The sequence below is a fragment of the Gymnogyps californianus genome, chromosome 3 (assembly GCF_018139145.2).
Source record: "Gymnogyps californianus isolate 813 chromosome 3, ASM1813914v2, whole genome shotgun sequence".
NCBI lineage: Eukaryota > Metazoa > Chordata > Aves > Accipitriformes > Cathartidae > Gymnogyps > Gymnogyps californianus.
In genome coordinates, this window is record NC_059473.1 from 59,945,055 (window position 1) to 59,970,061 (window position 25,007).

Below are 25,007 nucleotides of genomic sequence, written 5' to 3' on the forward strand. Positions count from 1 at the left end.
TTAAAAACTTAATGACTGTTGCTACTAGAAATATCAATACAGTTATACAAGAGTGCTGCACAACAAGTGCACGAGGATTGACAAATTCCTGTTAGCCCTCCCTTCCTGTCTTTCTATTTTAGTCTTGGATGCCACAATGCAGACGAAATACCATCTTCTCAGACAATTCACACGTACCTGCTAGCCACATCTGCAGCTGGATTCCCAGCTAGGTGCGATTAAGGGCATAGTTTGAGACCTAAGAATTTACATAAAGGCACTACTCTGAATGAATGTGACGCCAGGGAAGCACAAAAGCCTAAGTTTCTAATGGGAAGCAGACACGAATGCTATGCAACAGACCCTCTGGCCCTCACAGCAATGTCTGTACATGGTTTAGGAGGCACTTTTGCAAAATCTAAAAGCACAACAGAAAAACTGTTCAGTTTGGCAAAACTGATGACCGGCTGTGCCCCCCAGTACTATGCCTCTTACCAAAGATGAAGGGTAGACATTACATTCTTCCAGCATGAGACAATCACTAAAAAATAATGCAGGTCTTTAACAAAAGTGAACATGATTCAGAGCATTCATTCGGCAGATCATTCACCTTTAATACATTTTGCGGCATATCTAGTACATTTTTAAAAACACGTTGCATTACTATACTCAAAAAAAAAAAAAAAACCAACAAAACCCACCGCCACCAACCCCCCCCAAAATACTAGTTTTAAAAGTTACACATACATACATACAGTTACAAAAAGGAGAAAGTTGCCTTAAGAGTTCCAGTTACAGTAACAAAACATAGATGCATTTACTGAGATTAATGTGTAATGTCATTGACCTGAACCCCTGTAAGCCAAAGAAGTCTATTAAAATCAATACAAGATTTGTCACACTAAACACGCAGTTACTAGAAGTCTTGTCTATTCCCGATGAATTCCACATACCTTCTACTTTGTGAATACAAAGTGTTCTAATATATTTACACTCTGAAGTTTAAACCACAGTGTAAAAAGGATAAACCTCTTTAGAAGTTATGACAGTTTTGTTACATTTTCTATCTGAAATACTGCTATGCAGTGTTCTTACCTACATCTTGGTCAGGGGGAAAAAATGCTCTTTTTGCCAATGTAGTGCTGTACGTTCTCTGTACCGCTCTTGTGAATTTTACTCTGCAACTCCAGCAGGTCAAGGCTCAACTTCCAGAAGTGCATTTTCAGATGTAGTGTCCTCCTGGGCTGGAGTGCTCTCAAGTGGGAACAGCTGAGGTGGCCTCAGGACCTGGCAGGACTGCAATGGCCGCTGGCACCTGCACCAAGCCCATGCAGAACTGCAAAGCGCGTCCCACCTCTTTGGTAGCTTTCATGGCAGTAATTTTAAGGCCAGTGATATTAGATCCATCTCACATAAGTGATGCTAAGAGATGTCTTAAGCCTGTCATCAATACAGGCCTTATTTAACAAATGGTCAGCTAGGGCAGTATAGCCTAATCATAGCCTATGTTTGTGTTCAGAGAGGGTTGGGGGTGGAAAGAAAGGAAGGCAAGAGACCACAATTAGATAAGTTGCTTTTAACTACATTGCAAACTATTTAAGACTTTAAAAAAAGTGGCTGAGCATTGCCATTTTTTTTTCCTAAAAATACTTATTTCTCAACAGTACTGTTAAGGTATCCTTAATATAAACATAAACTCAAATAGACAACACTGCTGTTTTCCTCTATATCTGCACCAATAAATACACTGGGGCTTCAAGAAACCAAAACATCTGGGATCTTCTGCATTTCCAGTGGGACCTTATGATCACCTGAATTTTTTCCTGCTTTAGTTTTTTTCTACCTGAGCTCCAAACTCTAAGCATCAGCTTTTTTGTCAGGGCCTACATTTGTCTTACTCCACTTTAGCATTTTCAATGCTCCTCTTTAAATCAGCTAAAGAAAGAGTTTCTAAATGAGAAACATGAGCCAGGGATTTGAATGTATCATCTTCTCGGTATGTCCCAAGAGTAAAGCAAAAGAGCTAAGCCTCTGTTCTATATCTTCCACGTGAACAAGCACAGAACTGCCCTGAGTCTGACCAGATACACACTGTCCTAAAGAAAGCAATGTCACAAGTCACTAAGATTAAGAGAGAAATGTACAAGAAGGTGAACAATTCTTCTGTTCTGTTTTCATTTATACAAACAGATTAAAACAACTACAGTTGTCTATGCAAGACAACCTACCAACCTATCTCCTTCTCATGCAGAAAACGGATGCCATATTTGCTGACAAATCTGTGTGGTCTATTAAATGAAGAGGCAAATTACAAAAACTCCTGTAATTGGGCCACTAGACCAAAATGCTACCTTCATTCACTTGGATAAATTTCTTCAGGCTCCAGTCAGACTACTTAACATGGACAGTAAACCAAAGCTTTGAGGCAGCCACATGCTTCTTCTCCCCTTTGACACAACAAATAATCACCTCAGTTAATTGTTTCTGATCCTCTCTATAAGACTTTAGTCTCAGACATATATTTACCTTAATGAGACCACCTACCCCCATAGCAAGCTTTTTTTTTTTTTGCTAAAAGAAGATATCCTGGGCAGTCTCCATAGTCCAGCTGTGTTGCTCCAGAGAGACACCTGTAGACGAAGTGAAAATTCTCTTCCACTGAATCCCCATCCCCTCCCAGCCAAATTGCTGGAGAATTTACACACATTTTGTTGACAGATCATGGTCACCCTAAGCCAACACACATTTTCTTTTCGCCAAGTTTAGAGGACTTCAGTTTGTATTTGTTTTGAATATATTTTAGAAATAAGTTGGAGAGGTGTTTAAGTTGGAGATGTACTGAAAATTATTTTAGCAGCAGATACTATTGACATAGCATCTTTGTAATTCTGCAGATCCTCTAACAAATGTTAGGAGAAGAACTTACTGTGTTACACCAAATGGAGGAAATAAGCAGCCAAGGATGGCAAAAACTCAGTCTCCAAGTTCTTGGGCTAAAACATCCTGAATGAACTTCAATGTACGTTGGTACAGGAAAGCATCCTTCTTCTTTGGCTTACAAATATTTAGATGATTAACATCCACTGGAATAAGGTCGCCAATTCCTAACTCTGGGATAGGGAAAAGAAAAAAAAAAAAAGAAGAAAAAACTACCAAAGTTCATAAGATCATCTAGACTGAAAAGCACATCTTGCATTAGCAATTTCTCTCTCAAAAGCAACTTCTCCTGTCTTCAGTTTAACTGTTTTGTCTGCATTATTTTTTAATGTGCCAAAAGCATCAACACACACTGTTACAGTCAGATAGAGCTACACATGGCTACAAAATCCACACTGGTAAACCATTACGTCAGCGTTCTACTATCTTTATTGGGAATACACAAATGCACATTTCTCCATACAGATAACTTTGAAGAATCAAAACTTCATTTACCAGCACCTGACTGACAGCAAAGTCCTGACTGAAGTTTAAGCATTGACATGAAGAGGGACAGCATTTAATGCAGGGTATCCAGATTCTGATCACCACTAATTGCCCACATTCCTTATAAAATACTTCAATGTGGAGATTAAAAATGGGACTAGAACAAACCTGAAATATGCCACACATCGCTACACACATTTCCAGGGAAATGAAAAATTTACATTGCTTAATTGTAGAATACAAGTATTCCATTTTCAGCTACTGATTTTGGGGCACACCACAGCATTTATTCTTTCCTGACAGCTATCACTACTAATGAACTTTCCAGTTAGGATGCTGTGAGTGCCACATTCCAGTTCATTATCTATTCACTCAACCTCCTGAGAAATCCTCCATTTTGCTTGGAACTCTGTATCTTTAACCATGTAAAATTACACTAGAGCAGGATAAAGGTTTGCTTTCATGTGCCCAAGCATGCATGTAAGAAACAGTAAGCGTACTGCTTGTCAGCCTGGGTTTTGAACAAAATGAGTGGCGTGCCACTGAACCATCACGTACCCTCTAAAGGCTTTCAAGAGCTCACGTGCTGCCTTGTGTGTCATCTCTAGAAGAGGAGAAATATGCTACAAAATTATAAGTGCACAGTGCTTATTTGTGCACTCTGTTATCCAGCCCTCTTTCATTTTATTTTGTTAAATCAAAAAAAATGAATGCCCAGTTTTTCAGTCCTTGCTAATAAAATTGCATCAGCAGCATTTTCACAAACAACTGATTCTTGAGAAGACATACTGAAAAAATACTGCTAAACACTGACTCAGGAAAACAGGGATGTCTAGTCCACCTTTTTCAGAGCAACTAACCTTGCATTTAACCTAGTGGATTTAGCTGGTGGAAAGCCTGATCTAAAACCCAACAAAGCAATGGTTTCTGTTCAAGGCCTTACAGGTACCTTGGGCAGTGCAGAAGAGGGTTTTGCTCAGGGAAAACCTGAAAAGATCAGATTTAAAACAATTCTCTAAGTTGAACATCCATAAACAAAGCAAGAGAAAGAACTGTCTGGTGTTCCCTTCTCCTACAAAAGGCAAAAAGATGGAGGGAACTCTTCAGGAGGCAAACTCTATTGCTTGAGTACCTGAGATATGGAAGATAAAGGACTCTTAACACTGAAAAACAGCTTTGTGGCTTTTTCCTTCCATTAGCAGTTTGCTAATTTTCTTTCTTATTTTTTAAAGGAGGAAATAGCTGGAATTTGCAGGAGCTTCTGAAACACTATTCAGCCTACCTATACAAGGATAAACAACAGTTACTCATAATTACAAAGGAAAGGACTACAACAATGTAACATTAGACCAGGGTCTACCCTGCTTTTTTCAATAAGCAAGTGTTACTTGCATTTGGAAAAATCAAAACAAACAATTGCTATTCTAAGATATAAATGTAGATGCCTCTGATCTCAGCAGGGAGACTGTAGTTTAAACTCAGCCAAAAGTTTAAACAAAAGTCCCCACAACATAACAGATGTATTTTTCTAGGTCTTTCTACCATAGCATTTATAATCCTTCCTCATTATCAATGCTTACATGAACATATACAAAATTAAATAAATTAAATGGCTATTTGACTTACTTGCTGATTCCAGAGGTACGACATGCAGTTTTATCATGCTGCCTATGTGTGTTGGTAAGGTTTCTGCAAAACTCAGCACAGAAAATTTCTTATCTTTGGCAAAAGACAGGAAGTCATCATTCAGCTCTTTAAGGGCCGGAGAATCTGAGAAAGAGCAACATAATTTTGGCAGTGTTATCTTGAACATAAGACTATAGCATTTGTCTGGCAAGACTGCAATCCTAAAGAGATGTTTTGGAAAAATTAATACTCCAGTAAAAGGAGTAGCATTTTGTTTGTAATCCCTTTTTCCAGGTATCATATGCAACAATTGTTTATTTTTGCATAGCATGGAATTTGTTTAGAAGATAAGAGACTAAAGTCCAGCACACGTTGAGTTACTACATTCCTAAATGGCCCAAACTCTCTTCTATAAACTTGTTCTGACTCCCTTTCCCCCCCCCCCCGCCTCTGCAATCAAATGAAAGTTACTCAGAATTACTTACAGTAATTCAACACACAACCCAAAACATAAAAAGGGGGTTTGTTGTTTTTATCCAGCTTTTTCTGACAGCACGATAAAACAAAAGCATCACAAGCAGATTAGCATAGATCCCCGCTGTTAAACAGTAGCAAAGTGAGCGTACCCTTGCTGAGTTCCTTAACCTCCACAGAAGGAAAGAGAAGATATCTGGCATTTATAGAATATTCAGCCAGCTGGGAACCATGGTGAGGTACGCTATAAAATATGATTCCTCTGGTGTTGTTTACAATTTTATCCATTTCTGGATTCTTGGAAGCATCCACCAGCATCTTTTTGACTAGAAGACCTAGCAACAGAAACTGAATTAATGCAGGGATTTAAACCACTGTGAAAATAACCATCATGCTGTATTATCCATGAAAAAACTAACCATATTCTTGCCTCAGTTGATTAGTCCTTAGTTTGTCAAATATGTCAGATTAAGTTAAAAAAATCAAACCAAACCTGAGGGAGGCATTAAAATAAAATGTCAATGAATGATGCAAATCCAATTTTGGTTTGCTTTAAGTGTTGCTAATGACATTTACTACATGCCTGATAATGGAGAAAATTTTGCCTCTGGATTCCCATTTACAACAATTTCAACGCATTGATTTTGTGTTTTTAAATCAACACAGTAAAAACAAACAGCAATAAAAAAATCCTTTCAAAATGTATATGCTGTTGAATATAATGCATCAGGAAAGTAGAAACCTGTCTTCCATTTTTAGTTCTTTGCAAATTTTTTAGATAAACTGTTCTGAATAATTGCGTTTCAGACTGAATTTAGTTAACAGCTTATTCTGAAATACAACAGCAAATAAATACTTTATATCAAACAGGCAATGTGCTTACCACCCATGCTATGTGATACCCACACCAGAGGTCTGTCTCCAATCCCAGCAGCTCTGAGCTTGTCAAGAAGCTCATTGCTCCTGTAAGCAATAGACTTCCTGCAAAGAAAAAACAAACACAAGCATGATGAAGCATGATAAGTTAAAAGGCAATGCTAAAACAGAATGAATTTTCAGTGCTGCACGTTTATGAAAGTGAATTAGGTACATAAAACATTAATTACTTAATTACTGTTGCCACATTGAAAAATGCCAAAAACTTTTGCAAGGTTGGCTTCACAAGCACACCAGGAATTGAGCTAAATTCAGTTTCTTGGTCTTGCTAGAAAGTTTTATTTTAATTTCACTCACCACTCATTTCCTTTAGCTTTAGTTCAACAAATCTCTTTATGAAGTTTTAGAAAGTTTCATTTACACATTGTAACAAAATTATGTTTTCATTTTATGAAAGCATCATCAGTGCATAATGAACTTTATTCCCTGAAACAAGAATATACCTAATGTCTGACAAAAATGTACTTTGCTAAACAATGCTCAAAATGTGGAGCAACGTACAGGAATTTAATAACTAAGTGCGTGATCAACCAATAAATTAAAAAATCACAGATAATGTCTGTTATACTTTCCAGACAATAATCTCCAAATGCTTTGTACTGGAATAGTATAAAAGCACAATAATCTCCACTTTATAAATGAAGAGACTGAGCTCTGGAAAGGACAAGCTACATGTTAGAGGTTGAAAATGAATCTGTGGTACAACCAAAATAAAACCCATGCCAATTCCCAATCCAAGCTTGAAAAGTGCAACATCGTTACTCCTGGCAGCGTAACAAGAATCAAACATAGAAGACCCTTGGACAATGAAAACATGAGGATATTGGGGCAACCACTGTGCAAAGTAATTCACTTCATCTCTATTGGTTCTCAGCATTCTCACTAGAAATTGCTTTTATAACACATATGAAAAGGATACTCCAATGTGTCTTCTCAGCTGAACAATAGGCTTTAGGATAGCTGAGACACATAAAAATTCACTTTTGAAACAGTGAATGAGCCTATACACTTAGAGCAATCATAAGGTTGTGATTCTACTGCTACATCTTTGTTCCTGCTAGTTAAAAGTATCTTCAATATCTTTCATTTTTTATTAACCATATCAAATTATAAAATAATCAAATACTATGCTTGGGTGACCATAAATAGCAGGTAATGTAATTTTCCATTTTGTAATGAAAGAGACATTATCTTAAAATAAATAAATATATGTTTATTTCTTTTTCAAATTTTCTTCCATTATACTTAACTCCAGACAGACACAGGAAAAAAGTTCTCTTAGAATCATAGAATCATTTAGGTTGGAAAAGACCTTTGAGATCATCGAGTCTAACCGTAAACCTAACACTGCCAAGTCCACCACTAAACCATGTCCCTAAGCACCACATCTACACGTCTTTTAAATACCTTCAGGGACGGTGACTCAACCACTTCCCTGGGCAGCCTGTTCCAGTGCTTGACAACCCTTTTGGTGAAGAAATTTTTTTAACTAGTACTGTAGATTCAACTTGTGTACTTCAGTGAAGGCATGTACATGACTGCTCACAGGTTAAGAATCTGAAAATTGATTATGTTTTGTGTAGGGGAGGAAAAAATTCAGCACGTGTATAATAGACTGGGAACTTGGTATTTGTTCATTCCCTCCTCCCTATGGATATACAAAGGATCAATGCAATTATTGCATTAAAGAAAGCATGTAAGCAGGGAAAAAATAAGGAAGACATGTTAATATACCTGTTTGAAGTTAGGCAGAACAATGACAGTAAAAAACATGTAGGTAGTACCTTGTTTCGCATCCAAAGAAGAGCAACGAAGCTGGTGAAGGGTCTAGAGCACAAGTCTTATGAGGGGCAGCTGAGGGAACTGGGGTTGTTTAGCCTGCAGAAAAGGAGGCTCAGGGGAGACCTTATCGCTCTCTACAACTGCCTGAAAGGAGGTTGTAGCGAGGTGGGTGTCGGTCTCTTCTCCCAAGTAACAAGCGATAGGGCGAGAGCAAATGGCCTCAAGTTGTGCCAGGGGAGGTTTAGACTGGCTATTAGGAAAAATTTCTTCACCGAAACGGTTGTCAAGCACTGGAACAGGCTGCCCAGGGAAGTGGTTGAGTCACCATCCCTGGAGGTATTTAAAAGACGTGTAGATGTGGTGCTTAGGGACATGGTTTAGTGGTGGACTTGGCAGTGTTAGGTTTACAGTTGGACTTGATGATCTTAAAGGTCTTTTCCAACCTAAATGATTCTATGATTCTATATAACTTTATACTTATGATAAAATGAAGCATATAAGTCATAGTACAGTGATTTTTTGCTGTGCTTATGAAGCATTATTGGGTCATTTTAAGTTTAAGAAATATTCTCCTTAAGATATAAAACTGACATTATAGTCACATCAACTAATAGCATAATTTAGTGTTTCCCCTAAACTTGAAGCAGAACAGACTGTAAGAATTTAGGAAGTTGCCACAAGTAGTTATCCATGAGGCTAAAAAGCTCAAGCATACTATGACTGTACCTAATGTTTTTCCAAACTTGATTTTCAAATGCAATAGGAAAAGTTAAATTCACTGTTTCACACTAGGTGATCCCAAGGATCAGCTTTGCAGGTCTCCCTCCTGCCCCTGCTCCAAACTGCAGACACTAAATTTGTTACCTGTGAGCCTCAACAGGACATTTAGTTTTCCAGTCACTCAAATGGGTGTCATATTCCACAGATATGATTCTAAGGGCAGGACAGTCTGAAGCCAGCCATGTCTAAATTAAAGAAAAGCAAATCCAAAAGGAGCTTATAATTGAAGTACTTCACAAACTCTTGCAGGCAATTTATAAGCAATGGAGCAAAGATGTTACTATGGGGACAATATCAAGCAAGATTTTTACTCTTCAGTTAATCCTCAAATACACCTTACACCTAGACTATTATTCTTTTATTACGTGCTGGTGAATTCTAGGCTGTTCCCCAGCCACAAAGTAGGCAAAGGATGGAGATGGATTACTAACTCGTGCGTTCCTGGCTCCCTCTCCTGGGTGAAACAAGAATTACTAAGATTACCAACGGGACTGATCAGTTTGTTTTACAGAGATACTTCGGTGGTTATACCAATATGAGTTGCTTGAAGCAGTAATTACTTATTTACCAACAATATTTAAGTAGCAAGCTGAAAAAATTGAGGTACTCAGACACCTATGTAAGAAAGGATACTTAATTTAAAATGCAATTTTATGTATCTTTTTCTCAGCAATAACATTCCATTAAAAAAAAAAAAAAAAAAAGAGAGAGCATGAGGAAAGCAGCCATTGCCTCCTCTTTCACTAGCAGGAGAATGATGTTGAGAGTATTAAATTTAGCAGGGATTCTCCTTTGCAAGAACAACCTGTTCAAAATTTCAGCTTGCTAACAAAAATACATCAGGAACTTGGAAAGTGCTACTTGTGTAACAGATTACAAGTCATTTGATTCAAAAAAGCCAACTGCCAGACAGTGTAATTCTAGGTCCTCTGGACAGCTCTCATTAATGAGAAAACAGCAGCCACATGTGAAAATGGTATTGCCTTTTTTTACCTTTGGCCAGCACTGGCTATAGTCCTCTTCCCCTTCTGAAGCCTTTTTATCTAAACGCTGGTCAATGTCTTGCTGTCGCCAGGTTTTAAATGCTGCTCCCAAAAGACCATGAACAAAAAGGATGTCTGCTCTGATGGGCTGACTGATACAGAAAAAGGAATTTTTAAGAGATGCATAGTACATATTCTTTTAGCAAATTAAATTTACACAGAACTTTTAACCTAAGGGATGCCAAAATGCTATTTTTAACACTATATGTGATTTCTTATCTTACGGACAACATTTCATGACATTTCATGATATTTTGAAGAGGATACTCAGATCCAGACAAAAAACAGGGATCCACCCAGAAGAGAGAGATATGAAAAGAGGTATGGGAAGAACCCACCTCATGAGTTGTATTCTTCTATAATGAAAAACACCATTCTCTCCAGCTACTGTTAATGCAGCTTGGTAGTTCCAGCTTTATCATCAAATTAGATCTTCACTGTAACCTGACTAACACCAATGGCCCAGGGAATAGTTGCGACTAAGTGACATACCATGTTGGAGACTGCTTCAGTCCCAGATACACAGTCACTATTAAAAGAAGCTGAAGCTGTAAATTTACTGCATCTTAGACCAACAGGTGCCGCTGCCAGCAGAATAATTGCAAGGCACTGTATCCCAAGACAGCCAGTGCAAAGGTTAAATGGTTGCAATGCATGCAAAGCAGTAATTCATCTCATGGTTTCTGTTTGGATTTTTCCATGCAGTACAATAATAGTCCTTTCATGGTTATGGACTGCTCCGACCACTTCTGTTGTTCTCTTATTTAAGAGCCTAAATTCAGTCCTCTCAACCCACCAAAGAACAGGAGGACCAGGTGACACCAGTACAGCAGCACTCTGATGTCAACTCTTCCAACATTTTGTAACTGAACAGTATAACAAGTAACTCAAAGTACAGCATGTACAATATCTCCTTCTGCTTTACCTGCTACGATATTGTGGATGTAAGACATAAACACCATCTGGGTACTTTTCTTTCACTGTGTCCCTGTCTAGATTAGCCAAAGCTCTGGATGCATGAGAAGACTGAATCACATGTGGGGATTTCATTACTTCAGCAAGTACAGAAACCCAACCTACATTGAAAAAATAAAGTGGCAGGTTAACTAATTAGAAACATCATGCAAACAAAAGAATTCAGAAACATCATCCTTCAAGCTATACTTGTGAAAACAGACGTTAAAACTTAAGAATGGTAACATCAAAACAAATTATTTCAATCCACTCTCTTTACCACAGGAAAGCCAATGCTAGGTAAGTGGAACCTCCAAAATTCAAAAATCCAGAGTGGCAGGGAGGCAATGTATTTTACTACTGTTCAGCTTATGATCTGAAGGAGAACTCCTTCTCAGAAGAAAAAGAAAGTGTATCAGCAGGTCAGTGCAGTTGTCAGAGAGAGAAGAGACTTCAAGTTTCTTTTTGCAGGTAAGATGCAACAAAGACAGAGAAAATAGATGTCCCAGAGAGAAAATGAAGCTGAAAGCATAAGACAGACATAGAAAACAACCCACAAGAGTAATAGTAGGTGGAAAAATTGATGCTTGCTGTGAGAATACAACAATTTCTAATTTTAAAATCCAGTGTGTGAAAAACTATTCAAGGAATTAAAACCTCCCCACTATTCTAAAAATAGTATACTATTTATACCTAAGAAACATAAGAGAATTAATGAAGGAAATTTTTGATACAATCCTCAATAAAATTTTAAGTCACAGCTACTTCAAGGAAAAACAGACACTTTATAAAACCTTACCTAAGGTGTAAAATACAGTTTCTTAGACATGGATGGGGATGTTCATAGACTACTGAGAAATGCAAAGGAATATCTTTTATGCACACACACACAGATTATTTCTTTAAAATCCTGATAAATCGTGTTGCTGCTAGCAAGAGTGGCCTATAAATCACAATTACATTAAAGTCAAGTTCATAAATAAAACCTGGGAAGACTTTGAAGAGCGATTTTCAAATGGAGGCTGATTTGAAAAAGAGGAAACAATTTACTTCATGAGCACTGTTTCAAAATCATGTACAATATGTTGCTACTAGTATAGCCAGTAAATTTCTAATTCAAGATAGTTCACTGTGGACTGAGGAAAAGAATGAATTGACATGTGAGTTTTATTTAAATGCAAGTACCTTTGAGAACTGTAATTATTTTTTAAGAATTATGTATTTAAATTACATCTCTAAGCAGAATAGATGTTGACCACTGTGCAAGTTCTCCTTAAGAAGAACACTATCTGAAATCTATTTTCAGTTCCCCAAATACAATGAAAGACTGCCGAGCTAGTCTGATTAAAACTAGCAAGGTCTCTGATTTTGCACTTCTCTTAAATGAGCCAAGATGAAGAGTCAAAAAGTGTTCAGAATCCTTCTGCCCCCAGATACCCCATCACAGCTACTACACAGTGCATCATTGCTTTTCTTTCTCTTCCTGTGCCACCAGTTTTTGCAAAGGAAAAGAGCCTTAGATGTTCTTTCTTCTTATGCATCATCCAGCAACAAAAGAGAAGTCTTATCAACTCTTGACCAGCAGTATCCAACTGCTTATCTCTGGAGTCTGCTTCACTGTCTAAAATTCGGTTTGTACTGAGAGCTCTGCCCCAGGGAGCTGCTGACTCTTCTGTTACAATCTCTTCCTCTACACATATGGTTTTAGCAGTCATAAGAATGTACGAATGGTGCTAGAGCTCAGACCAAACGCCTTTGTAGTCCAGCTGTCTTTCTCCAAAAGTGAGCACTAATAGAAGTTGCGGAAAAATAATAGAGCAGTAAAAGGGCAAGTGTATAGTGCTGATTCTCCACTATACCCTCTCAGTTTTCTGCAATCAACTTGGCTTCTGTGTGTGTAGTTTTATGGATTTTTCTTTCTATGAATTTGTCTAATCACTTTTTGAAGCTTTGTAAGTCTTCAACAATCACAATGTTTTGTGGCAAGTTTTAGTGTGGTCATGCACTGTATGGAAAAAATACATATTTATTTGTTCTACCTCTTGATAACAATGTACAAGAACCTTTGGTCTTGCATTACGACAAACAGTAGGTGACCATTCTCTCTTTGCCTTCTCTACGCCAGTGAGGATTTTATAAATCTCCATCGTATTCTCCTTCAGTCGCTTTTTCCATACTAAGTGTCTTAGTCTAGTTATTTGTTCTTTATACCACAGCCATTCCAAATTTTTAATCACCCTCACGGTCTTTCCCTGTGCCTTTGCTACTTCTCCTTTTTGCAACAGGGAGATTGAAAATGCACACTGCATTTAAGAGGCAGACACCAGCTCGGATGTATACAACAGCATATTGATATTTTCTATTTTTCTTTTTATTTATTTCCTAATAAAACATTGGGAATTACTTATTTGGTACAGAACTTCCACTGTGATATTTAGGGAGTATTAAAAAAGGGGCATCAGAGCAAAGCTTAGCAGAAGTTACTAGCCTAACATGAAACAAGGGAGGGCGGGAAGACATGTTTCACTTTGTTCCAAAAGGTAAGGACTGCAAGCTGGTCTGTTCCTTTACGAGACTAAAAACACAGTCAAGAAAAAAAAAAATTAATCTACAAGGTAGATGATCTGCAAGAGTAGGAAACTCAAAAGATTTCTGCCAGTAATGCAAACCGAACATCAACCAAGTCCAAATTTTCACCATCCGTCAGACTTAGAACATCTCTGTAGCACTGACATATATTGGCTAGACAGCATACAGGAGTTTTTAATCAACACCATCTAAACTGTCTATATTTTTTGTATTAAAAAACCCCAACACCACCACCTCCCCAAATATAAAAACCACACCACTACCATGGTCCTTTGCATTTTACAAAACCACCGAATCCTCTGAAAATTTTAGAATAGAAATCTGACATTCAGACTGCTTGCACTTGCTTTCCTTTTACCTGCACGTACTATGGATGAATGAAGATGTTCATCCAAAGCCATATTTCCAATAATGCGAATTATGTTCCTTTGTATTTTTGCTGAATCTTTACGTAGCTGGTATATCCTCTGTAGTAGCTGAAGGCCTCCTTTAGCTTCAATTTTATCACAGTGAGAAGAAACCTGGCATTATACAGTAAATATAATGACAATAAGTAGATGTTCTGCAAAAGGTTCTTTGAGATGCTGTTAATTCACAAAGTAGGGAATTTTAAGGAGCCGATATGATACAGAGCCCTTATTACATAGAAATTCTTATTAATCTAGAATTTATTATGCCATAGTTGAAGAGGAGGTAAATATTTTAATATGCTAAATGCACGACTTCTATGGATTGACAACCTGAAAGATGCTGAGTACCATCACTCTGCTCTCCTCCACATCTGAGGGAGATGAGATTGCTCTCCACTTGGCATGATCAAACTTCAACTAAAGTTCAAGAGTCTGAACAGGACAATAGTCTGCACTTTTTAAAGCACTATCTCAACCAGAGCTACTTGTCTTCCTGTTCACCACCTAAAATGTAATCATTATAATTCCTTCTCCATGAAATGCAAAGGTATTTCGACTTTCCAAATAGTACTGCTATCATTATTGATCTTAAGGGCAACAATAGATCTAGTCCAAGCAGATGAATAAGCACTAATTAGCTGTAGTGTCAACTACTGATACTGGCCAAATGCTTATGACTTGAACATGTTGTCTACAGTGCTTAAAAATGTGTGGTAGTTATGGAACTGCTGATGTCCTCAAGTCTGTGGCTTTCAACAAAGACAGATACACATTCGGAATGAGTACAGTCACAACTTGTTTAAACTGAAAATCTGGAATATAACAAATTCCAGACTAGGTCAGAATTTCTATGTGTATGGAAGATGTGAAAGGAATACTGGCAAACTGCACTTTACCCATCCCTACTACCAATAAAAATTTGGTATTCTCAATGCTGTTTCTCAGTGTTCTAGGCTTCTGAGCAATTAAGTGCACACAGAAGAGTGCAGCAATAGGGAACAAGAAGAATCACTGTTACACAAAGTCTTCCATACTCTTCATCTGTGTCTGCAAAGAACAGACTGGTCCTGGGAAGATGCACTGTATTAGCTGCATGCTGTGCAACATTCTGCCCAAAGGCACTGAGGGGCCTTTGTGAATAGCCAAGGTTTGCATTCAGTTCTAGCTTCTGATTAGAGTGAATTCATGAGGCTAGTTTGCTTTCTGGAAACCTGGCACTAGAGTTAGATTAAGAGCCTTAAGAAGAGACCGCTTGTAAACTTTCTGAACTGATGTACACCAACTCACACAAATCCACGCATACTTTGCGCTGAGAATTTCACATCATCAGTATCTCGCTTACTGAGAAGCTGCAGAATGGAAACACTAAGTGTTTCTGCATGATATCTGTCTCCAATGACTTTGAGTGTCAGTGGGAGGTAGCCCTACACAGAAGACTTGTTAAAGCCATCTGGACTTCAGGTATTCTCTCCTGCTTTTCTGTGATCAGAGCTGCCTTTTTACTTCTTGAAAGATACATACAGGTATACTACAGGGGAACTTATACAGGCTAATTAGAAACAGTAACAGAACTTACATACACTTCCCATGAGAAAAAATGAGTTTGTTATGCTGCCTTCCAATTCACGCTAGTCTCAGTTGTCTGAACAGCCTTACAGAAGGGGTGAGGGGCAGGAGACAAGGAAATGGCAACTCCTTCTCAATATATGAGAGAGCATTAGAAAGGAACATTTATGAATGTAACTTTTCAGTTATAGTTTAAAGGACAAATTACCTTAGAATGCTGCACTAAAGCTTGCAAGAAAAAGAGTTCCACTGTCTCTGAAGGGATTTTACTCAATGTCTCACAATATGGAAGTCCATTTCCTCCAAAACACCATAAGCCTCCCTGAAATGAGAATCAGTAAAAATTATGCCACATTCCCAATGGCTACATAAAATAAGCATTTCCAAACTGAAATGTTAAGTGTGTAATGATCTATAGAAATTGCTATAAAGAGTGCACAGCATGCATGCACTTTTCAAAATGTACAAATTACACAACAGTACACCACAAAAGTATCTACTATTTTTAACTGAAAATATTAACTAGATTTTCAGTCAGTAGTCTCCACAGTCTATTAACTTCAAAACATACAATAAAGGGGGAAAACGTAGGATTTTCATTTTGTTAATGAATGTCTTTTTTTAAGATTGTTTGCTTAAGCATAAAAAAGCAAGAATCAGATCGCATCTAGATTTCCATAGCTGCAAAAATGAGAAGGGGAGGAAAAAAGGTCTTCAACACTTAGCATAGTCTCTGAAGACCAGCCTCTCTCAATCATGCAGTAGGAAGACCAGTATAACCTCAATAAAACCCAGTTTTCTAGAACAGTGTGATTATCAAACTGCCTCCAAGTGTGGTGTCTTACCAAAGCTCCCTTTGTAGCAAGAGCTCTGGCTGTGAAAACAATAAAGGAGTGATAGCGTAAAAATACTACACATAACCGTGTCATAGGAAATAAAGAGTTATTGCACTCTGAAATCTCTAATGAAAGCCTGAGAGGCATCATTATTAAAATTTGACAATCATTTTTATTATTGCATCTTACAAAAAATAATAATCACTCATTTAAAAAGTCACGACTTTTTAATAAAAAAATAAAATGCACAAGAGATAGTGGATGACACTGGCATTACAACTATTATTTTTAAACAATAACAGCACTTTAAATGATGTTCCTGAAGCCACTTAGGAAGTTGTTGGACAGACAGAGTTGAAGAATTCCTAGTTTCCAATTCCAAACAGACCACCTGACTATTCCAATTCTGGTTTTGGCAACAGTGACCTGTTACAGGGAGGCATTTCCATGTGATATAACAGAGTTTACTATTTAAGGTGTGCTAACAACTTATCAGTTTGCTAGTAAGACTTAACAGAGGTTTAATCATCTCAGCAGTAAAAGAACACTCAAACAACACTAAGATGAAATGTGAAAAATCGTTTTATGAGCACTGCAAGGGGAAGGAAATGTTCTGGACAAAATGTTGAAATAGCTGCTTTATGGGAAGGCTTGTAAGTAAAAATATAATCTTTCACTAGACCAACTAGTGCATCTGGGAAAGATAAGCAAGCTTTCAAGCAGACTGTATGTGGAAGAGATTTTACTTATGTTGTACGGTCACAAAGTCTCTGTATTTCTCTTCCTCTTACAATGCTCAAAAATACGAAATAGATTTGTATCTTTGAGCTCTGCAGGAACAAAGAACCCAAACAGTTCTATTCTGCAGGTGGGAACTCACCCTTCGTGCAGCGAGAGTCTGACTACTTTCACGTAAAGCAAGAGATGTGAAGTACTGGACACATGGATCAAGACCACTCTGAGGTAAAGATACTAACAACAAACGAAGTTCATCTTCTATGGGATAATCCTGTGAAAAGTAAGCACAAATAGCTTTTACCTCTATTCAAAGCATGAAGCAAACACAGAGAAAAGAAAGATCTGAAATAATGGAATCAGCCTTATTAATAAGGCCATAAAATACGAACCCTGGACTTGAGTGCTCTGCAACTTCAGTTTAATAGTTACACCTGTAAAGACTTTGGAAACTGCTAATTCTAAAACCACCGAGTGATGAAAAGCAACCTTTAAACTTCATACTTTGGTGGTCTTATTCTAATAGGTCTGAAGGGCAGAAGGGAAAAAAACCAGTTCCTCTTGGCACAGGAAGCTTAAAAGTTCACCCTTAACTACACAGTAATTTTGGTGCTGCTCCATTAAAATGAATGGATAAATTACTAGTAAAAAATACAGACGACATTTCTTTTAATCTTTTATCTTCAAAATATTCATATAGATGTTCATTTAATAATCCAGGGTAGATGACAGGAAAATAGATTCAACAAAGTAATTTTATTTGCCCTCAGTCATGGAACTTGCAGTTATTCTAATCCTTGCTACAATCAGAGATGAAGACTTATCTCATATGCAGAGCAACACTTGCTGCCACAATGATTTGCTTCAACTTCCTAAGCAGCAGATTGGGAACTCCTAGCTTCAATCACCTAGCAATCATACTGCTGTAAAAATAAAGTATATACACAACCATATACTAGTATACTTCAGGACTGACAGGTACAGATCCACTGTCACATAATGTTACAAAGATAAGAAAGCAAAAACTGAGAATATCACTGCCGACAAAAGCTGGTTTTCAGAGTTTTGTTTGTTAAGATATACAGGTATTCTCTGACAGGGACTTCTGCCAGCATTCATTCCATTAGCATTACAAAGGACCTCTTATATTATGCTTTGTGTGCCAATTCTGCTTATTGAAGAAGCTGATATGATGACATGATTGCTCAAACCATCATATATATATATTCACACACACACACACACACACACTTACTAATTAACAGAAAACCAAACCAAGGCCAAATCTATCCAATACAGATTTGTCGGTACCCAAAAGCTGGCAATAAAGAGGTGGGCTTACAGCAGAGCACCACACTAGCACTGAGGATGCAAAGGCCTCCAGGAGTGCTCTCTATGTGTAGGATTCTGCCAGTATCAACAAGGCAATCTAGGATGACTTAATATAAGACTGCTTTGCACTGCCTATTAGGTACCGGCAGGCAGTGTGTATATCAGACTGGTAACTGGCTCAAACTTCACTGCTGGTAAATACATAATGTGGACATACAGTCTGAGAACAATAATTGATCAACACTCCCATCCTTATTTCTTTCCATCATGCCATTCACTAATGCAGATATACCCCAGGGATATATCACTATATTATGGTTTTGTACTTTGGTCTTAATTTTACTACTCTTTAGTTACTTTAGAAGAACTCCACTTTAGTACGGTTACCAACAACAAAAGCACTAAAAACAAACAAGCAAGCAAAAATCATCTAATACCTACTTTTCATGTACTTACATTCTTTATTTTTGGCAATGGTGGTGGAGGCAGGAAAAAGCGAAGGTCGATATCTTTGGATCGAGCCAAACCTACAGCAGTCCTTTGATCACAGGTTTGGGCAACTGTACCATACTGATAATCTGTAGTACAAGAACTTCAGTGCTAGGGTTAAAACTAACCTTAAATATTTCATTTGGTTTTAAATGTAGTTTCTGATCTACTTTGTAAATATACTTGAAAAAAGAACCACCTTTCTGCTATCTACTTAAATAAGCTCTGATTTTGTAACCACTAATTCCAAAAGATAAAAATTGCAGATGTTAGACCAGCACTATACTGAGCTGAAATACACCTGGGCACTAATTGGTCATTACAGACCAGTTTCATAAAGGTCATCAGATATAAGTTGAACACAAGCAAAAGCAAATGTTCAGTATTGCCACTGTGAAAGGAATACAAGGACTACAAACCCAAGCTTAATCCCCTCGGCTTGAGTTAAAATTTGAACGGCATCTTGCATAGTTTTTTCTGCATACAGTATTAAAAACCAGAGCCTTAAATCCAAATGCTGCAAAGACATAGACACCTAATTTTAAATGATACAAAAGGCACTTTTCAATAAAATTGTTAATGTCACAAAATCAGGTGACCTTAGAAAAGGCAGGATAGCACCACAGTAAAGTTTTAAGTAGCCCTTCCTTACCGAAGATACGACACAGACTTTCAGTTACCCTACTGAAGGCAAACCAGATTTAAACAGTAACTACTGTTCCTTTCCAAAACCTACCTACTTTATAACTGGAGAAACTGAAAATTACATACCGAAATTAAGTGGCAAACTGAAGGAAAAGAAAATATAGCCTTAAAGTGGATCAATACTTTTTTCTATAAAAATTTGTTTCTATCCTTGTTACTGTTACACAATACTAGAACAAAACTGACAAGCCATTTAAAATATACTTCTCACAAACAGTCACAGATTGGCCACATTTTTTCTTTGGTGCAGATCACTTACAGCTGCAAACTGAAGTCACTGAAGCTGTGCTTTGGACAAGCAAAATACTGTATTTAGGATAACAGGTATGCTGAACAATTTGGTCCTAGCTGTGAAAAGTTAGCACATACTTTCAGTCTTAACCTTTCTTGGACTCGATTTTGGAATATCAGGTTAAAAAAAGCCCATTTCCCTCATGAGGTAGTTGGCAAGAATAATTAGTGTTTCTGAAACATCCAAATACTACAGCAATGACCACTACAGAGAAAAGGAGATAACAAAAAGCAACTAGATTGCCGAGTACTGGCCATCTTGTGCGCTGAGATCCTGAGATCACCTGCTAACAGATAGTATTCTCCTATGAACATGACACAGTTATATTAAATTAGTACACAAAGCTTCAGTTTTGGTACATCCTGGCTTTCAAGTGTTTTCAAACATAGTTTTTTGATGTAAATTGCTTAGGGAAATTAATTAGAATTTTAAAGAGGCAATCTGAAACAAGATAAATCCCATGGCGTGGAATTGCACTGGAAGAGTGAAAGGTCCTCAACTGACTGGATTACCAGAATAATGAGAGTCAAGATAGAGTGTCACCTAGTTTATGTGGACTAGTGATGGAGGGGGGAGGAGGACACACATACACACACACCCACCTTTTACTTGGGGTTTCAAGGATATTTGCTGCTAGAGCAATGGGGAGAGCTTATTACTACTAAATAATAACTAGGATGGAAAATGGCTTACAAACAATGCTTGCACATACAAGTCCTCTACCTCTAGTTTGTCATTACTACCTTGCTATTACTACCTATCAGCTTCTAACCAATTTTTATTAACTTAATCATGGCCTTAAACTCACTCTTACAGAGCCTTATAAAAATCACTGCCAGAACTTGTGACCGTGTTAGCAGTCCCGACAGAAAAACCAAGGAACTAATGAACATGAACTGCCCTCCCACACCACAGCAGTGGTTGCACTTCTCTGGTGGGGAAACAGAGAGAAGCCCACACTGCAGACACACACTCTGTATCAGGGTATTAGGAAAGAACAATTGCTTGAAATGTAAATAAACCCCTCACATTTTAGACCAAATTTCAGAGTGTATTTACACTTCTTGCAGCTACTAGCTTTTTTTCATGTTGGCAGCAGACTCGGAACAGTTAACTGAGACTTTGTCACATTTCTGGGATGGATTAGGCTACATCAGCATACGTTACCATGCCAGTGACTGTTGTTTGCCAGGTCTTGTACAGCCTGCAGTCGGACCTCTTTGTCTTCTGACTGACTTCTCTTTAAGAGAAGCCATAAGGCACATTCATGATCTTCTCCATCAAATGTACTGAATTGTTCTTTTACCAGGAAACAAATAAAACCCAAGTTATTACTAATGAGCATTTTAACAGTCATGTTTCTATTTGAGTAAAAAAATCTGTTTCTTTTAATATTTGAATATTAGTCGTTAACAGTAATTTAGAGTGTAATGCTTTAATATTAAATTAGTACAACAAACAATGACAGAATAACATCAGTAAAATGCTGATCCTTAAATTAATAGGATGGTTTTGATTCATTTTAGTGGTGTCAAGTTGATATTTCATATATATATATATATGTTACACACACAACTCCTGGCTGGCATTTACCAAACAGAATTGCCAGCTTACAGCAGGAGCTGGAAATGATTAGCAACTCTGAGGCTCTGACCTTGAACAATTAATTTCATAGCATGACAGTGGAGCTACATATTGTTGTAATCATTTAACAGAGAGTTAACTGAGAATAGATACTATGCCTCAGGAGCACAGTTTCTTATATGAATTGAAATTCTTATTTTAAATTACTGTAAAAAGCAGTGACACACTGTTACAAAAAGACTGTGCTGCTTTCAGTTAATATTGGCAATTCTGATGAAAGCATAACATACTTTTCTAAAATGAAATTTTGAGAGTATTTCATCCCCCAAACACCTTTTGTACACAAAACTGGTATCAAATATTAACCTGGTATCTTAAGCTTCAAATCTCTTCTGAAACAGGAAAAAAAGAAAAAAAATCTCAAATCTCTTCTTAACCATCACTTTCATTTACTTCAAGAAAAGGAATGGTTTTAATACATAGAAAATATACTAATATTCTATATTAATATAGAAAATTGTAAGTAATATTACCACGTTTCAAACACAAAAGAACAGTTAAGTTTGTAAGAAAAAATATTTTACTTTCTAAAAGGCTTATGTTTTACTATTCAAAAATAATAATCATAGATAAAGCCATGCTTTCAATACCTACCATTAAAAGGTCTCCGGAAAATTTTAGCTTCTGTTTCTAGAATTTTCCTCACTGCTTTATGGATTTCTTTTCTGGCTTGGTATGTGATCCCTACAAGAGTATTTTTAGATTGTCTGAAAGACAGTTCTCTCACATTATTTTTCATACTTGTATTAAAAAATATATATACACACATATGAACATATATAGAGAGAATTATCTCATATATAGAGAACTGTATGTATAGAACTATCTTAAAAAAAGAGCCACCAGCTTAAAATAAATTCAGTGACATTGTGAAGAACATTATTTTTGTAACAGATCTCAGGAAATATAACTTTCCTTACATAAAGGTGACTTACAGAAACATTCTATTCTCTTAAAATTCTATTTTTGGAATCCAAACAATTATGCATCTTACCTTGATATTCACTTGGATTTAGAGAAGTTGTACGTACGTATACATAGGATTTAAGTTTTTCTTGATGTATAGCTTGAGTATCGATTTGCAGTAACTTCTTTAAGGACAGGACTTCATATGTAATGAATACAAAACCTCTTTAAATAAAAGAAAACTGCATATGAATATTAATTTTAAAAATATGATGGCAAAAATACGTTAACAATCATTTTGGTATAAATCATCCAGATTTTACCAAATACGTAATATTCTGCAGAATATTTTAATTTAGCAAAGTAAAGAAAATACTCTAAAATACTTAGAGTAATAACTATCAGAAAATATGCTTCAAAACTATATTCTACCATGTCTAAAGGTCCCCTAATATTGTCACATTTTTTGAAAGATACATGAATTAAAATTTTAACTGTATACATACGTTACATATATGCTGGCCAGTTACAACTTACCCTAGTATAAGCGATCCAGTTACCTTTGCAATTTTTCCTTGGAAGAAAAATGAAAAATTCAGGTCAAAGTTGTGTGCATCACCTCAATATAAACAGTTAGCATTTGATTACCAGACAGTAAGAATGTCAGCCATTGAGAGTAAGCTTTTTAAAATTTTTCTATTGCTCTCTGGCTTTCAGGAAACTATTACCTAAATTTACAAACAGAGAAAACATTACTTGATTAGAATTTCCTGCTCTCCTAAGCAAGATGCTAAAACATGTATCCTGCCAGTGCTATTTACTTTGGAGTATTGCTACCTATCAATTACATTCATTGCTCAGCTGCTGGAATCAACAGTAAACTTTCTCTGCCTGTATCACCAGCATTCATTTGGAACTCTGGATTATTTTAAGGACTTAACTTTTTCTTACATGGTGCGGATATTTCTTCAATGTACATGAATACATATAGGAATATGTATGTTCTTTGAAAAGTCCTGCAAAGTCTCCCTAAGAAAATACATTTTCAAAAATAATTCCATTGAATCTGATTTATAGAGCAAACAGCTGAATAAACACATGCCACTTGCAACAATTTCCCTTTTAAGTCTAACGATTCCTGTCATATTTGAGCTATTTTGCCTGGACAAAGTTGAGCTGATTATCTGGATGTAAGGATCTCAATACAGAGGAACTCTATTATTACGAGTAGCAGCAAACCCAGTGGAACACATCTCACCTATCATGAATAATTTCTTTTCCTCAGCATGAATTAGGAGATTTGCCCCACAACCACTGCCACCAGGTTCCGTCTTTGCGAGACCATAAGCATTTTGCATGCAGACAAGAGGCAGCTACGTGTTGAAGAAATAACTGGCAGAGAAGGTTGAAGGCAAAAAAATGCAATGCTTCCTGTAGAGCAGAAACTGAAATATCCTATCTTTTAATGCTCAAAAATAAACTTTAGAATTGTAAGAATTGTCATTCTGTACAGAAGGCACCAAAGAAAGCAGTGACTAAGCAGGAAAGACTGCAGAACTAATATCAGTAAATAAGCAGGAAGAAACAATAGAAACAAACTTTATTCACGGTTTATGGATGTAATTGTTTCATGGCTCTAGAGGTTACAAAAAAAAAGTCAGATACAAAATGGAGTTTAAGATAGTTTAATGAGATTGCATTTGGGGGGGGACTCTCATCTCACGTTCTAATCCCAGATAATCTGCTGGTGTCATTTTACATATCACTATGCAAAGCAAGGTCAGAAGCAGACATCCACTGCAGGCAAATAAAAGCTTTTGGTCACAAACTATTCAGGGATTTAGATCTTTACTATCATTTAGTTATGCAAGGCATCATACCAACACAGATTTTTCCTTTTTATTAACACCTCAGTTCAATACATATAGCACTGTACTTACTGATATCATTCCACGGTAGGTGTGTTTTTGCGGCTGGACCAGAGGTTCCTATTTGTCTATAGCAAAATATGCAGTAAGCGGCCACTGACATTCTGTGTATTAACAAAACAAACAAACAAAAGTAATTATTGATTTGAGAATTACAGCAGAAAACCTGTATCAGTTTTTTTCCTGTCTTTTTACAGCAAAGGTCATGATTTACAGCAAAGGTCACAATAAACCCTATTTGTGTCATTTCACTCCATATAAAGTGCTCTAATTAAAGAAGTCTATAAACTCCTCAATTTAATAGGCTGCATTTCAATTACAATAAAAGTTTAAAGCAGTTTTTCATACAATTATGTGTTACTGTTGATTTTAGTATGTATCTCCTATTAACTTCTCTGCTTGTAAATCTCCTTTCCTACTTCTTAGTAACCCTCCCTTAAATACCAGATACGGCCATATCTCCATCAAGACATTACTCAATATGACATAGGCTTTAATACAACTCAGTAACCAACTGCTTTTAAAGTTCATAATTGATTGTGTTAGCAAGTAAGTCTTTTATTTTCACTAACAAGGCT

The 25,007-nt window shown here is 36.8% G+C and overlaps 1 protein-coding gene across 1 annotated transcript; it reads right to left on the reverse strand.

Moving 5' to 3' along the window:
• Nucleotides 1-699: 699 nt before the first annotated feature.
• Nucleotides 700-24,532, reverse strand: SERAC1 (serine active site containing 1). Its single transcript, XM_050894677.1, has 16 exons — nucleotides 24,442-24,532; nucleotides 23,039-23,075; nucleotides 22,590-22,726; nucleotides 22,190-22,279; nucleotides 21,119-21,250; nucleotides 18,922-19,043; nucleotides 17,279-17,407; nucleotides 15,771-15,884; nucleotides 13,945-14,107; nucleotides 10,969-11,119; nucleotides 9,994-10,135; nucleotides 9,085-9,185; nucleotides 6,386-6,483; nucleotides 5,655-5,837; nucleotides 5,029-5,172; nucleotides 700-3,089 (listed from the first exon to the last, which is right to left on the reverse strand). The coding sequence occupies exons 1-16, from the start codon at nucleotides 24,530-24,532 to the stop codon at nucleotides 2,953-2,955; spliced, it is 1,971 nt and encodes a 656-aa protein (XP_050750634.1). The 3' UTR covers nucleotides 700-2,952.
• Between the last annotated feature and the right edge of the window lie 475 nt (nucleotides 24,533-25,007).